The following is a 16,439-nucleotide window of genomic DNA, read 5'->3' on the forward strand; positions in this document are numbered from 1 at the left end:
CCTAAAGAATGGGATAAACTCATGGAAGCCGCAAAGATCGTCGCGCAAACTGAAGAGTCACTCGCCAAAAACAAGAATTATTATTCTGAAGACCGATTTTCCAAAGGGAACTTGCGCGATCACAACAAGCGCAACAAGTACAAAGGTAATGATTGGAAATCCGGAAGATCAAGGGGCCATGAAGAGAGGCCGCGCTATAGAGAGGATGCGCGCGACACAATTGATAGAATTGGCTATCGAAAAACAGTCAGGGATGATAACCGAGAAAAGCACTAGACTCCGCTCATAAAAACACCCAAAGAGGTGTTGATGACAGAGAATCATGATTTCAAGGCTCCAAGGCCTATGACGAACAAGAAGGGGCAGGACCCCAACCTTTACTGCGACTTCCACAAAGATACAGGGCACCTGACAGATGATTGCTACACTCTACGTCAAGAGATTGAGAAAGCGCTAAAAAGCAGGAAACTAAGCCACCTGGTGAAAAACGTGCGAAAAGAAACTCGACAGATTCAACGCCATGATGAGGGAAATCACAAGAAAGTCCGACGCCTAGAAACCCATATGGTCAACGGACCAAGATACAGCGCAAAAGAGAAAGGCAAGCGCCCTTACGAACCCTCATGGCAAGAGCAACAGGTCATTTTCCCGGTAGTGCGCGGCGGCCCTCGCGCCACTCGACCAGTTGTCATTACCGGTATTATCGGCCATTATGAAACGGAGTATGTCTTTATTGACCCAGGAAGTACAGCTGATATCATCTATGAGTAGTGTTTTAATCAGTTTGATGAAGATGACAAAGCGAGACTTGAGCCAGTTGATTATCCATTATCTGGATTTTGCAACGAAATGGTTTTCCCGCTTGGCCAAATCAGCTTCCCCGTCACGCTCTCTGACGGGAAGCATTCAAGAACAACAAACGTAAACTTCATGGTGATGCCTGTCAAATTGAGGCATGACGTGTTGATTGGGAGATAAACCCAGGGCGAGCTAAACATGGTAACTTCCACTCCCCACTCAGCGATAGGGTTTCCAACCAAGACGGGGGTGGCGATCATCTATGCCAAAAAAGAAGTATTGTCAACGGAAGAGATGCGCCCAGCAAAAGCGGCGAAGGTTTCAACAACCGAGCCAGAGAAATGGGTGTTAAACCGCAAGTATCCAGAGCAAACGGTAACGATAGGCCAAGCCATTTCACCAGATATCAGAACACATCTGAAGCAACTACTATTCAAGAATATGGATATCTTCGCCTGGACCCCGGTAGACATGACCGGTGTCCCGCGCGACATTACCGAGCATGGCTTAAACACCTACCCCTCTGTTGAGCCGAAGGTCCAAAGAAGGCACAGCTTAGGGGCATACAAAACCAAAGCAATGAATGAGCAAGTATGTGAACTACTCAAAGCTGGAATCTTGCGAGAAGTACGTTATCAAAGTTGGGTCGCGAACCCAGTAATGGTGGAAAAGTCTAGCGGAGGATGGCGAATGTGCGTTGATTATACTGATCTCAACAAGGCATGCCCTAAAGATTGCTATTCTTTGCCTGAGATTGACAAAAAGATAGACTCCCTCGCGCCATACAGATGGAAATGCTTCTTGGATTGCTACAAGGGGTACCATCAGGTTCAAATGAAGCTTGAAGACGAAGACAAGACAGCTTTCAGGACCGATCTCAGGATCTTCTATTATACAAAGATGCCATTCGGTCTCAAAAACGCTGGCGCCACGTACCAGCGCCTGATGGACAAGACCTTCGCTGGGGATATCGGGAAGCATATTGAAGTTTACATCAACGACCTGGTGGTAAAAAGTCCTGAAGAGGACCAAATGTTGAAGGACATCGAGAAAACTTTCAACTCATTGAGAAGCGTGAACATGAAATTGAATCCAGCCAAATGTTCCTTTGGTATGGAGGAAGGGAAATTCTTGGGCTTCATAGTCTCAAATGGCGAATTTAAAGTAAATCCAGAAAAGGTCCAAGCAATAGAGCGGATGCCATCACCAAGAACAATCAAAGAGATGCAAAGGTTAGCCGGCCGCTTAGTCGCGCTTAACCGCTTCCTGTCAAATCATGCCGCGAAGTCATACCCTTTCATCAGCACTCTGCGCAACTGTGTGAAGAAACAAGAGTTCAGGTGGACGCCTGAAGCAGAGAGTGCTTTTCAGCAAATGAAGGAGTGTTTGATCGAACTCCCAACCCTGACTGCACCGTTCGAAAAGGAACCGCTCATCTTGTACTTGTCATCTTCAGACAAGGCAGTGGGTTCGGTATTGCTTGTAGAAAGGAATGGAGTCCAGACTCCAATATACTATGTCAGTAGAATGCTCACAGATCCAGAAACGAGATATTCAACGATGGAGAAACTGGTACTGGCGCTGCTACATGCCTCCAGAAGACTACGCCGATACTTCACCGGCCACGTCATCACCGTACTCACCAATTTCCACATTGGGACGATATTACAGAAACCGGAGACATCCGGGCGACTAGCAAAATGTGCGATCGAACTGGGGGGCCACAAGATCTTGTATCGGCCACGCCCAGCCATTAAGGGTCAAGTCCTTGCGGACTTTATCACAGAAGTCCCAGCGGAAAAGATCAAAGATTGCGAGATCGTCGAAACTCCTGTGAAAGATACATCTGATGGGTTATGGTTGCTATACACTGATGGGGCCTCAAACGAGGACGGCGCAGGAGCAGGATTGCGCCTCGTGAGCCCCGAAAAACATGAATTTACGTACGCCATCAGATTGGATTTTAAGAATACCAACAACGAAGCAGAGTACGAGGCATTTCTGGCAGGCTTACGTCTCGCCATAAAAATGGGAGCTAAAAATCTGCAAGCGCACGTTGATTCACTTTTGATCGCCAGTCAAGTCAACGGAATCTATGACGCAAAAGGCGACGTTATGGCCTTATATTTGGATCAGGCAAAAGAACTGCTTCAAAAATTCAAGTCATACAAGGTAGTACACATCAATCATTCCGAAAACAAACAGGCAGACGCCTTAAGCAAGCTTGCCTCAACTTCCTTTCAACATCTCGCAAAAGAATTAAGGATCGAAGTGCTCAAAAACCCATCAGTCCTGCTGTGCCAGGTAAATGCCATCGAAATAGGGCAGCCATCCTGGATGACCCCTATTATCCAGTATTTGCAGGAAGGGACACTTCCGGAGAACAAAGCAGAGGCAAGAAAGATTCAAAACAAGGCCCTGCATTAGGAGATGAATGATGGTATTCTATACTGAAAGTCCTTCTTGGGACCCTTATTGCGCTGCGTGGACCCCCAAGACGCGACCTATTTAATCAGAGAAATCCATGAAGGGATCTGTGGCATCCATGCAGGACCACGCATGGTTGTCGCGAAGATTATGAACGCCGGATATTATTGGCCAGGGATGCATGTCGACGCCCTAAAGGAGTTGCGCAAATGCGACTCTTGTCAGTGGCATTCTCCAAAGACCCTGCGCCCAAAAAATGATCTTATCCCAGTGTCCACTGCTTGGCCTTTTCAACAGTGGGGGATTGACATGGTGGGACCTTTCCCAGACGCTCCGGGAGCTGTGAAATTTATAATCGTGGCTGTTGACTATTTCACCAAGTGGGTGGAGGCCAAGGCCCTTGCTTCAACCACCGCAATGATGGTGCGCAAGTTTATCTGGGAGCACATCATCTGCAGATTTGGTCTTCCACTCAAAATCGTCACAGACAACGGTACCAATTTTGCTTCTGAGGATCTCCAAAATTGGATGAAGGAAATGAAGATCGAGCATACCTTTTCGTCCGTTGTGTATCCTCAAGGCAACGGTCAAGTGGAAAGCGTCAACAAAAGTATCGTCGAGGGGATAAAAGCCCGACTGGGCACAAAGAGAAGGGGTTGGGTAGATGAGCTCCCAAGCATCCTGTGGGCTCATCGAACCATCCCGAAAACAAGCACCGGCGAGACTCCTTTCAGCCTAGTATACGGCTCGGAAGCAGTTATCCCGGCAGAAGTTGGACTCCCCTCACCGCGCTTGACAGCAGTCAACACGGTTGATAATGAGGCAGAGCACCGTCTCGATTTGGATCTCCTGGAAGAAAGACGCGAGATTGCGCATATCAAAGAGGCGAAATACAAGACACAACTGGAAAGGTACTACAATGCAAGAGTCTGCATTTGTACCTTCACTCCAGGAGAGTACGTTTTCCGAGATAACGAAGCTTCGAACGCCGAACGCCCAGGAAAACTAGCACCCAAATGGGAAGGCCCATACTTGGTTCACGAAGTGCTAGGCAAGGGGGCATACAAATTGCGAACATTGGACGGACACATCGTCCCACGCACATGGAATGCGCAACAATTGCGCAAGTGCTATATGTAACTACTCTAGGCCATGCGCCATTCCTCTCATGTTGGCCACGCGCCTACTTAATTCCCTATGTTGGCTAAACGCCCTTTATGTTATGCATCCGCAATGTATGATTGGCCTAAGCGCCTGTTTCCCAATTAATGAAAGCATACGACATGTTTTCTTTTTATCATATTGCTTCTCGAGTTACAAATGCATGTTAAACTTTTGATTAGCACGAAAACACTTCAGTGAATTACGAGCTTTTGAGTTTATGCCTACAAGGTTCTCCGCGAACATAGCGCGAGACCGAACAATTACACTCACACAAGAGCCGCACTTACATTTATTCGCGCTAACTTAACCAAAGTTTCTAACAAACAGTGCAATAATTGTAACAGGACAGAATAAACATAAAACATCGTATTCAAATAAGCGCAAATGCGCAACGGTTACATAAAGCCTATCATCCATTTGATCTAAGTGAAGCGCAACCGCGTGACACGATACATTCAAAAACTGAACAAAAATTACAAGGCACAAAGCCTTCAACACCCGTCTATTCAAAGCCGTCACCACCATCATCGCTGTCATGCTTATCGCCTTCACCGTCATCGCCATCATCACCCGTAGTTTCCTCTTCATCAAACAATTCAACGATCTCTGGTGGTTCAAGGACAGCCTTTAGCCGGTGACACCAATCATCATGCTTCAGGCATTCAGTAACCAAATCCATCACAGGTATGGATAGATGGTCATAACCATGTTCAGCGCGAGTCAGCTCAGCCTCAGCTTGATCAGTCACCGAGCAGTGACTAATGTCGAATTCTTGTCCAAACATCTCTGAAGCATGTTGCGCACACTCCAAATAACCACCCCGGTGACCAACCGCGCGCGAAGCATCTATCAAAGTAGCAACAGCTTTATCTAGCTCCCCAGCATTCAAGATGGAGTTGGCCATCTACAACAAACGCAACACATAAAGACAGCAGGTTTTAATAAATTAAGCCAAAGTCAAGAGAAATCATACCAGAGCTATTCCTCGGCCGCGCAGCCACTCAGCTTCAGAGACCAAAGTATCAACGATACCTTGAGCCTCGGAGTAGTTGTTCTGCGCCACATTGAGAGCAGTTGTACTGATGTCTCGCGCCTCCTCGGCCTTCTGCTTGGCTTCCTCGGCAGTAGCGACTTTGGACTTCTCAGCTTCAAGATCAATCTCCAAGGACTCACTCTTCTCAATCTGCTCGTGCAGACGACGCTTCAATTCAGCGATTTCAACGTCCTTGGCAGCTAGATCTCTATCCTTGCCAGAAATTTGCGCTTTAAGCTCAGCCTATAAAAGACAAGAGTTAGAGAATTTTTTACAAACTGAAACATGAGCAAGAAGGGACAGTAACATACCTCAGCCTGCTCCTTCGCAGCTTCCGCGTCTCCAACCTTCTTCTTCAAATCTGTAACTTGACCCTCAAGTTCGGTGATCTTAGCGCGAGCCGCATACATACGCTCGTTATCCTTTGCACAAATGGCCTTCCAGTCGGCACGTTCCTTTGAAAGGAGTTCTTCAGCGGCGCGGAGTTTGCCTTTAAGGCCTTCACGGCCCCACTCCTCAGCCTTTTTGTCTGTTTCAAACTTCGCCTTCTCCTCATCAAAGGCGGGCTTCGATTTCTCGAAATTCTTCACATTCTTCAGCAACCGCTCACGGTATTTCTCCCACTCTCCCCTTTCCCTAACCATGGTTCGCCACTCGCGGACGATCTGATGGTTAGCAGCACGAGTGTTGGCTTCACCAACAACATAAGCATGATAGAGCGCGCTGTGGGTTCGCTCCCTTTCGGGATTAACCTCACCAGGAGGTATAGAATTAAGAAGCCAATCACGGCAGGCGCGAACTCCAGGAAAGTATCCTTCTGTTTCAAACTCCATGGCGGTTGGTGCAGCGCGTCTCCCCGACTCTCCTCAGTGTAAGACTTGTAATAAACATCCCCTAAAGTATCCATAGGACCTATAGGAGAGTAAGGCATCGCACCTTGCCTTCCCGCGCCAGCTTGGCCAGCAGCAAAACCAGCGCTTGCACCACCAGCAGCAGCAGTCTGCTCCTTAGTCGCTGGACCAGTTTCCCCAGCAGAAGTTACCTGCGCAGTTTGAACGGGGGCGTCGGTCGGCGAGGGCTCAACAGGTTTTTCCACCTCCACGCCTTTTCCCTTCTCAAGGATGGGCTGGTCAAGCCCAGTAACAGGAGTTGGCCCCGGACCCTGCGCCTTCTCAGCTGGGAGGGTGGCGGCAATCTCGGGCTCCTTGGGCCCAGTAGGAGGTTTCTCAGCAGCCCTTTTTCTCTCAACTTCTCTTTCCTTAACAGGCTTCTCGGCAGCCTTCTGTTTCTCCTTCTCAGATTGAGGAGCCGTGAAAGGTTTGATGGTAACCTTGGTAACCCTGAGCCTTTTCAGTGTCGACTCTGAGGGATCTGTGATAGTGACACCCTTCTTCTCAGGGGTTGTCTTTTCAGCCTCTGCAGAGATAGAATGTTAGAAAAGAGAATAAAATGTGCAAAAAAACAAAATACTAACCAGGAGAGAATTTGTAAAGCGAGCGCAAGTTGCTCTTCTTTCCAATCAAAGGAGCACCACCAGGCTTCGACAACACGGAGGCCCCAAGCGCAGCCTCCCTGCTCCTTTTCCTTATCAGCTTCACTGCAGGCTCTTCCTCCATTTCTTCCTCATCCCCTTCTTCATGCGCAGCAGAGGACGGGGTGGTCCCAGTATCCGGGTTGCGGGAACCCGCGCTCCCTGAGCTCTTGGAACCACCTGCTCCAGTTTTCTTCTCGCGTATACACGATAAACCTTCAAATGAATCACTGATAATAACGTAATCCTCTAGGTTACTTTGACGAAGGCGGAGAGTACCTTTGTCAGCAGCAGTAGCGGTTGCGCGACTACTCCCAGCTCCCTTGCTGGTCACCTCAGGATCCAAGGTGATAACCTTCTTCTTTTTCACAGGCTTTTTCTTCTTATCTTCAGGGTCTATCCCCAAGTCGCGCAACACACCTGCAAAGATTTGAGACCACGGGCTTAGCTCTCCATTTGACGATCCCACAGACTCCTCGCTGGAAAGATAGACAATCTCTTTCCCAGCAGAAGTCACGGAGCGCAAGGGTCGAGGGTTAGGTATATGCGCACCTTCAGTTGCGGTAGGCGGATCGACGAATGCATCAGCAACTGGGTACATGAAATTACCCTTAATCTGGTCATACCAGTATTCTTCTCCAGCCTGGAGCGGACGCACGCCCATGGAACCACTAAAAGTGGAGAAGGCAGCTTGATACAAATGCACCTCTACACGTTGAATTGTATAAATAAACACAAAGTTACGAAGTAGGAAATCAAGGAAACTAAGGAAATTACTAACCTCTATCGTCAATCGTCAAAATGGGAACTTCCTCGCTGTCAGGCAACCATTGATCACTCATACGCGCGGCAACGAGGACATTCTCCCCAAATACTCGGTTAGGGCTTGGAGTAAGCTATTGATACCACTTTTCATGCTTGGGAATTGGCAGATCTTCTTTCAGTATCGGCTCAGACCAAGCGTGGAAGGTCATAGCAATCGTGATCACCTCTTCGCGAATATAGAAAAATTTCGGTTTCCAATCATGGAAACTCTTGGGAGGATTCAACAGTATCTTCTTCGCAGCTCCCCGACTTGCAAAGGAGAAGAAGCCCATATTCCTGATAAGCTGGTAAAAAGCACGAAACCTCTCCACAGTAGGTTCAACGCCATGGGATCGACACAAGAACTCGAATTTTCGAACCCTAACCATCCCAGGTGGGCTCATCTGGGAAATGTGAAATCCATAAAACTGCAAAATATGAGCCATAAAGTTTGTCGCCGGCAACCGGAAATTCCCCTGGTGGAAGAAATCTTCAAACAAAGTAATGTAGCCCGGCGGCGCATCGGCGGCCGTCTGGTTTTGCCCAGGGTATCTAGCATCCCATTCTGGTGGAAACCGGAAACTCCGTACGATTTGTTCAAACAACCCTAGGTCCCATCGAAGAACGAGGACAGGGCCTTCTTCTCCGGGATTTTCTTCTTGACGTTCTTCAGCCATGGATATTCGTTGATATTTTGAATATCCAAGAAAAACTTGAAGATGTGAAAACAAAACTTGAAGACCTGCTACGAACTGCTTGAAGATTTGAAGACTGAAAGAAGACGAATAGAGAGAAAAAGGATAAGAACAATATCAGACGAGAGAGTTAGTCCAATCTCATCGGATATATATATACCCATCGCATTTAATGCGATGGGTAAACGTGCCGAATTCACCGCACATGTGGCCAATGAGAAGATGCCACATAAGGCGTGAAACCCGGAGTGACGGCTACCACGAGCGCGTGGGCCTCACTCTCCTGATGGAAAGTGGAACCGTCAGAACCAACATGACGATAGCCATGCCAGGGTCAACTCAAACATCACCATTAGAGTCGATCTCACCAAACCGTCAGAATTCAAATTTCGAGGACTTTCCCGCCCAAAGTTACTACAAACTTCATGCAGAAGCTATTTAAGGCCGCGCCGATGCACCAATTACCTAATAACCCTGCGCGCCCGCGCCCAAAGGAATTTAACCACCTTGAGCCATATCTGGTAGTTGTGCCGTAGTAACCAACAAGCAATAACACGTGCGCTGCCTACCAAAATCAAACAAGCATTTCTTCACTAAGCACTTCTTTTTAAGTCCAGAGCTCCAACCACTCACTACGCGCATGGTGCAGCACTGGACTAGGGGGACTTGAAGGGGTATGGTCCCAAAAAGCCGTGCAGATCTTCTTCCAAGTCGCGCGCAGGACTATACTCCTAAGTTAGCAAGATCTTTGATCTTAACCTCGCACGGGTTACTTCTCCAAAGACGGACCTCGCGCGAGGTCTAAGCAAGAAACAACAGTAAGATCAGCACTTAACATTTTGATAAGAGCCTTCAGTACCTCTAACCCTGCGCAAGCTAGTTCCGTGCTAAGCTAGGGTCGCATAAAGGTTGGAGCGCAAGACCAAGTTTAGAAGGTACAAAAGGTACAAGTGGTAGATAAAAGGAGCCAATCCACATCCTCCAGGCTCTGCTCAATCGTGCTCCACGATCGTCTGACATACAGGAGACAAAAAGTACCTAAGGACGCCTACGTGGCACCAATCAAAGGGCAGAGACACCTGCCCCACGATCTCCACTTGCCTGCTGATGGCAGAAGGACAGCAAGGCCGGCAACAGCGACACGTGACTCCAATCAAGGCGCGCCAGCGCCGAAGAACTTCTAGAAGCCACTAACGGTCGACACCAGTGAGACAAAGAGCATATCCGCTATGTTGTCGTCCTCTGGCCCAAAGCTCATCGGCCCATATCCTCTTACACCTCTCCGGCTATAAATAGAGACCTCACTTCACAGATTAAACATTCCATTCCCTCTACTCACTCTTAATACTTAAGTATCTTCCCCAAAGCAGTCGCTTATTCTCACGCCGGAGCCCGGTTAAGAGGGAAACCCCCATATTCCCCTCTTAACAAGTAATGGTGTTCTGTTTTGCAGGATTAGTCGCTCAAGATGAAGCTCAGAGAGTCATTAGAAGATTAACCTCATATGGCAGAAACATAAACCCAACTGATTAGTCCTATAATTAGTTCCGTGTTTCTTCAGATGGAGTTATTTCTTTTTGAGAAACTAGGAGATTTGCAACAATGTAACAATTTTGTTTTGTGTACAATCCCCCACAGATCATACAACGAGTGTTGTATGAAAGGTTTTGATAAAACTCGTTTAATAAAAGAATAATATGCTAGTCCGTTAGCTTGGACTTTTCCCAAAACCTTTGTATCCTTGGCAACAACGCCAAAGTTGTCATAATAATATGGTTGATTCCAAACAAATTCTTTTTTTTCGAACCTCAAACAAATTCATTCACCAAAATATGTACAAGAGTTTTTACTAACAAGAAGCTAGCATCAGACAACACATTCTCCAACACCAATTCCACGTCACCTATTACAACGTTACAAATTATCGACGAGAGACGCTAAAAGAACATCAAATATCCCATTCCAAATCATGTCGTTCTACTCTATGTATAATCCACCAAAAAAAGTCATGGCTTGAACTTCCCCGTAGATCCTGTCAACCGCCATTCATTTCCCCGAAAACACTAATTCGTTCCGCCTTTCCAAATTGCCCAACATGCCACCAAGACGATCGCTAGTACCAACCATTTTTTAAGACCAGAAATCCCCGATTCCTTATGAACACTCAGCAAGTTTCTGTTTGAGCCAAAAAGACTGATGTATACTGTTTAGTAGTCAAAGACGTGAAGACTTGAAGATTGTGCTTAAGAGATTTTGTTATAGGCGTCACTCACTCAAGATAGGTGGCCCTCTAGACAAGTGGCACTACAGACGGGTGGCACTCAAGGCGAGAGGCGTCACTCACTCGAGTGTCACCTGGTCATAGGCGTCACTCTGGTGTCACCTGATGGCAGGTGACACTCGAGTGTCACCTACTCTAGTGTCACCTAATGAAAGGCGTCACTCGAGTGTCACCTGATGACACTCTAGTGACGGCCTCACACATGTCGTCAGTGATGCCGGTGCCCTAATGGCTTGCCTATAAATAGCCTAAAGTTTTCTTTCATTAGGTTAGGCTTTTGTTTGATCTTTTCCACAATTAAGTGTGTTTTGAGCATATTAGAAAAGTCGGGAACTTATTGTAAATCATTTCGACTATAATCAAAGCTTCATCATCGTGTTCTTATCTTGTTCTTGATTATACTTATAACTTTCCTAGTTTTTTATCATTTTCGGGTCAAACATCAAATCGATTGATGTTTTAAATCTGAATTATTGTTGAGAAACATCATTTTCATCAAAAGATCCAGGTTTTAGAACTTATAGTCTCTAACTGTGAATGCGAAGATCGGAGGGATGTTACACCAATCACTAACCTTGTTCCAAATCACCGTTGCAATATAGCAAGAAGTGAAAAGATGGTCGAGTTATCCTCGTACTCTCGGCATAGCCTGCAAATTGTTGAGCCTCTATATATTCTGTTTTTGAAATCATTAAAAAGTAGGCAGAGGGTATGGTTCAGCATGCCATCCGAATATGTTTAACTTCTTTGAAACCCATTTGATAGGATAGAATGGAACCGAATGCTTGGACATTACATTAGCTTCCGACATGAGGTCACCAAGAAAGATCCCTTCGGGTCCGGCTCCCCTACCCACCTGTCTCTTCTTCCGGATAACAAAATTTCACTAATCAAGACGGTACACCGTTCCAGTTTGTTTCGTTCCATATCACTAATGGGATCCCTTTTCCAATCCCACACCCCTAATCGCATGGCCACCGTGGCGTTTTTCTGGGCTACGATCACCAAGTCATTTGCCTAACCGAAACCAAATGAACAAACCGTTCCCAAGTTCACCCTTTACCAAGCTGCTGATAAACCTTAAGTTCACATATCTAAAAATTTTAAATTGATTTCATGATATAAGTTGTTTTAAGAACTATAACTAACACAATTTAGCTACTCAAAGAAACCATCCAAAGACAAACAAACTATGTATTATGTATATAGAAAATAAAAAGACCAAAGTTAAGGTAGCATATGAAATGTTATATCTATAAGACTCCCTAAAATCCAGAACCAAGAAACACAAGTTCATATTGAACAACTTTCCCATGAATCTTGATGAAGAAAAAGTCGAAAACTTTTAACTCATAAAGATCACGAGAAGCTTCCGGATCATCATCCTTGGTTGCTGAGACACCCGAGTTTCTCGAGCATCATTGAAACATCTTTCGTCTCGTCTAAAAAGTACTCAGCTGCACTCGGTTTCTCTCCCACTACGCATGTAAACACTGAATTGTTGTTAGTTATCCGACCCTTTTTTATTCCATCCCCAATGGCCACAAACATGTCTTCATCACTTCTATCATCTCCAACGCTCAACACGAAATCAGCCTGTTTTCCCTTTTCAGCCATGAACGCAAAAATCTTCTCTGCAACTATACCTTTAGTGACCCCCTATAATTACATTCATATTTAAAGAAATTTAAGTTAAAAGATTCTACAAATCTGTGCCTATGAATGTCATAACAAGAAGGTAATTAATGGGGTACCTGTGGTTTAACTTCTACAATGTATTGACCTCGTTTCACTTCAACGGGCTCATTAGCGAGCACGTTTTCAAGATGGTCCAACAGTTCCTTAGCCTGCTCCAACCCAAGATCTTTATCAGCATCTTCATAGTGCCAAACCATTGCAGTTTCTTTCTTTTCAATATACGAACCGTCAGTAGTTTCTGTATAAAGATTCATAACCGGCTCAGCCATTTCCATCCACCCGACATTATTCTCACGTGCGCACGTTTCCCATTCTTGATCACCCGCCCACCTGATATGATTTCGCAAAATAATTACTCAAGATTCGTGTCGTTTTGTAAGATCTGCATGAGTAATAATGTATGAGTTAAAAAAAATACCTTATAAAGTATCCGTGCTCAGCTGCAATGGCGAGTTTCTCACACGCGCCGAACCAACTGCCAAGATTTTCTCTACTGCGTCCACTAACGATGAACACCATGTTCTTTGGATCATTGCACAGTTTGTTGATCATGGAGATAACAGCTTCAGTTGGAGATTTACTGATAGATGGAGTAACAGTGCCGTCATAGTCCAAAAGTATGGCCCGATTTTGAGCCATGGAATAAGCATTCTCCAAGACATCTGTATCCAACTTGCTAAATTTCTCATCAAAAAGAACGACTCTAGTATCTAACCCAAATCCTAAATTCATGCATCGTTTACGAGAATGATCGATGCACGCTTGCTCTAAATCTTGAAAGAAGCTACGAGCCCAGTTAGCTACATCATGGGAGATAATGTATTGATACTGTTTCATGTGGGCGGTTTCTTTATGGTCATCAGAAGCCATGAGTGCGTCGTATAATGCTTCTGCTGTCTCCAACTCATCCCATGGGTTGACCCGTATGGCCCCGGTTAAAGATAGTGAACACCCGATGAACTCGGAGACCACTAGCATGCTCTTTTTTGGAGTATTGGGATTTGGGTCATTAACACTTTGTCGGGAAACGACGTACTCGTACGGGATAAGATTCATGCCGTCACGTAACGGTGTAACAATTGCCATATCGGCGATAGCATAATAAGCAGCTTTTTCACTTAACGAAACGGGCCCATCAATTAACACAACAGGCTGGTATCCCGGGCTTCCCAGTTCGTTATTGATTCTTTCACAGACTGTTCTTATCTCGGCATTGATCTCATCGACGTCTTGGCAACGCGCGCGAGCGGGATTCAAGATTTGCACCAAAACCACACGCCCTTGCCAACTCGGGTGTGATTTAAGTAACTTCTCCAACGCTAAAACCTTGAAGTTCACACCTTTGAATATATCCAAATCATCAACTCCAAGTAGCACGATTTTCCCTTCGAAACGTTTTTTAAGTTCTTGAACTTGTAATCTTGTATCGGGCTGACTCAAGTACGACTCCATTCGACCAACATGAATCCCGCTCGCCTTTATCTTGATCTCAATGCTCCTTCCATTATATTCCAAGAAAATGTACCCCCTTTTCAACTGATGATCCAAACCAAACATTCGACTACAACACGTTAGAAAATGACGGGCATAATCGTATGTATGGAACCCGATAAGATCAGCATTTAACAGACCCTTCAAGAGCTCGTTTCTCATTGGTAGGGTCTTGTAAACCTCCGAGGAAGGAAACGGGCTATGCAGAAAAAAGCCGATTTTAAAACGACAAAAATCCCGCCTCAAGAAAGTCGGTAGCGTCATTAAATGGTAGTCATGTATCCATACATAATTGTTAGCATTGGTTACTGCCTCCATCACCTTCTGGGAAAACTCTTTGTTCACGTGAACATAAGCGTTCCATGAATCCCGACTATTCGGGACACTCTTGACGTCAGAAGCGGGAACCTTGTAATGAAATATCGGCCACAAATACTGCTTACAAAAGCAGTGATAATATTGGTCCCATTTTGAAGTAGGGACAAAAACCGCAACGCAATTAAACCTATCGAGCAATGTCTTTGACACGTCATCTTGTTCGGTAGGGCCAACGTCAGCCCTTAGTGTGCCAACATAGAAAACCTCAACGGCTGCGGGTAATGCATCTTTGATGTGCATGTAAATCGAACTCTCGTCCCAAGTGAAATCCCAAAAGGACCCTCCATTGTCGTTAGTCTTACGCCTAGCGATTATGGGTAACTGATTCGATACGACAATCAACCTATTTGGGACATCTGAAGGGGCATCAGATGTAACAGTATCATATTGTGATGAAACCGCAGGATCAGCCATTGTCCTCTCTAACTTGAACGATTGTATTATAAAAGCTACGTCTAAACGAGAAAGTATCTGCAAATGTGCAAAACAACGTTAATCGAATCACTCACATACCAAAAACTGATTCAAATCAAGAAAACACTCAAGAACTTAAAAGTAGACCACTAGATCAAATCATCGAAAATTCAAAGTCAAATTCAGTCAAACCCGAATCCACTTAACAAAATCAATTAACAAGATTCCTATACAAACACATAGATCACAATCCAAAACAGCATCTTGATTATAAAAAAAAAAATATAAAGATTCAATAATCAGAAGAAACTTATGCCTATTATTTTTTAACAAATCAACATTAATGTACTCAAGAAAATAAATGTAATTTAATTACATTTTCTATACATAACCACATGGATCATAATCTAAAATGCAAAACAAACTTCATTACTTCAACCGCTTAATTATTCAAGAAATCTTGAAAATGCAAGTCTATTTATAGCATATATACTTCAGTCGGCAACAACATTATCATAAAACCGATCATTTTCTAAAACATTATCAACATTTTAAAAACAGAGAATAAATAATATTCAAAAATCTTGAAAATGCAATTAATCAACTACAAAATAAACACAAACTGATCATATATTTCCGTACAAATCACACAAATAATCAGAAACTAAACTTTAAAGACGATTACATGAACAAACATAATTATAATAAACATAAACAACATAAAATTGAAAGTAAAATAGTAAAAAATTGGATGAATTTCTTGAAATCTTGATGAGTGATGAGACTAACCTCTGATGTTTTATGATGTTTAAAGATGAAATGATTCAACCCCAGATGAAATAAGTGGTGTGATTTCAAGAAGAACAAAAGCTAGGGGGTTCTTGATCGATGATCATTACTCTCTCTCTCTACTCTCTCTCTAGAACTTCAAGAGTTCTTTGGGTGACCGAAGAAAGCTTATAAACTCGCAGGTCGGTGGGGTGACGGAAGAAAGCTTATGTAATATTTATAGTTGAAAATAAAATAAAATGAAATAAAATTTGAAAAATGTTATGAAAATAAAGAAAGGGGGAATGAGGATAAGGGTAATAGCCAGCAGAGCATATTGTGAAGCCAACTGGAGATTGTACTTTACGCGCCGCCGCGGTGTACGGTGGTGCTGGTGGGGGACGTGTTGGGTATTTGGTCCTCACGTGTTCATTTCTTTTATTTAAATGTTTAAAATAATATCACTTTCTAATTTGGGATTTTGAATAGTTAAGTTGAGATAAAGTCATAAAGTGCCACTCAGGTGGTGATAGAGTGGTAAGGGAGAGACTTAGTGTTTTAAGGGACTTAAGTTCGATTTCTGTTCTCCTCATTATTTTATGCGGCACCTGGTGATGATGGGAGACTAGGTGAATAGGTGGAGATCGCTAGTTCGATCCTTGAACTGAGCGGGTTTTACCTCACCGCACTGTCGTGCCTTCGGGCGAGTGTTCACGGGCTTCAGCCCTAGGTGAGGGTTTACCCCGGTTCGAGGCGAGTGTATCCCGATATGGTGAATTTTGACAGTAACTCATTTGAAGGATTCGTTGGCCGTTAAAAAAATAAAAAGATAAAGTCATAAAGTGTGTGTTATGTACAAGTCAAACTAATTAAATCTCAAGTCATAAATAGTTAACGACCAAAAGAAATGAGAATTAACACTCACCTAGAAAATGTTGTACTTGCTATAATTATTGT

At 44.4% G+C, this 16,439-nt stretch overlaps 1 protein-coding gene across 1 annotated transcript; it reads right to left on the minus strand.

Annotated features, from left to right (window-relative positions):
* Positions 1-11,911: 11,911 nt before the first annotated feature.
* On the minus strand, positions 11,912-15,708 carry LOC110936829 (probable alpha,alpha-trehalose-phosphate synthase [UDP-forming] 7). Its single transcript, XM_022179238.2, has 4 exons — positions 15,504-15,708; positions 12,850-14,771; positions 12,488-12,761; positions 11,912-12,392 (listed from the first exon to the last, which is right to left on the minus strand). The coding sequence occupies exons 2-4, from the start codon at positions 14,712-14,714 to the stop codon at positions 12,114-12,116; spliced, it is 2,418 nt and encodes an 805-aa protein (XP_022034930.1). The 5' UTR covers positions 14,715-14,771; positions 15,504-15,708; the 3' UTR covers positions 11,912-12,113.
* Positions 15,709-16,439: the final 731 nt, after the last annotated feature.

Source organism: Helianthus annuus, chromosome 4 (assembly GCF_002127325.2).
Source record: "Helianthus annuus cultivar XRQ/B chromosome 4, HanXRQr2.0-SUNRISE, whole genome shotgun sequence".
Lineage (NCBI taxonomy): Eukaryota > Viridiplantae > Streptophyta > Magnoliopsida > Asterales > Asteraceae > Helianthus > Helianthus annuus.

Excerpts from the sequence above, each read along its gene's own strand:
- LOC110936829 (XM_022179238.2), bottom strand. The coding sequence starts at position 14,714 with ATGGCTGATCCTGCGGTTTCATCACAATATGATACTGTTACATCTGAT. Across the intron at positions 12,762-12,849 it reads GAGCACGGATACTTTATAAG|GTGGGCGGGTGATCAAGAAT; the intron begins GTATTTTTTTTA and ends AAATCATATCAG. Across the intron at positions 12,393-12,487 it reads TTGTAGAAGTTAAACCACAG|GGGGTCACTAAAGGTATAGT; the intron begins GTACCCCATTAA and ends ATGTAATTATAG.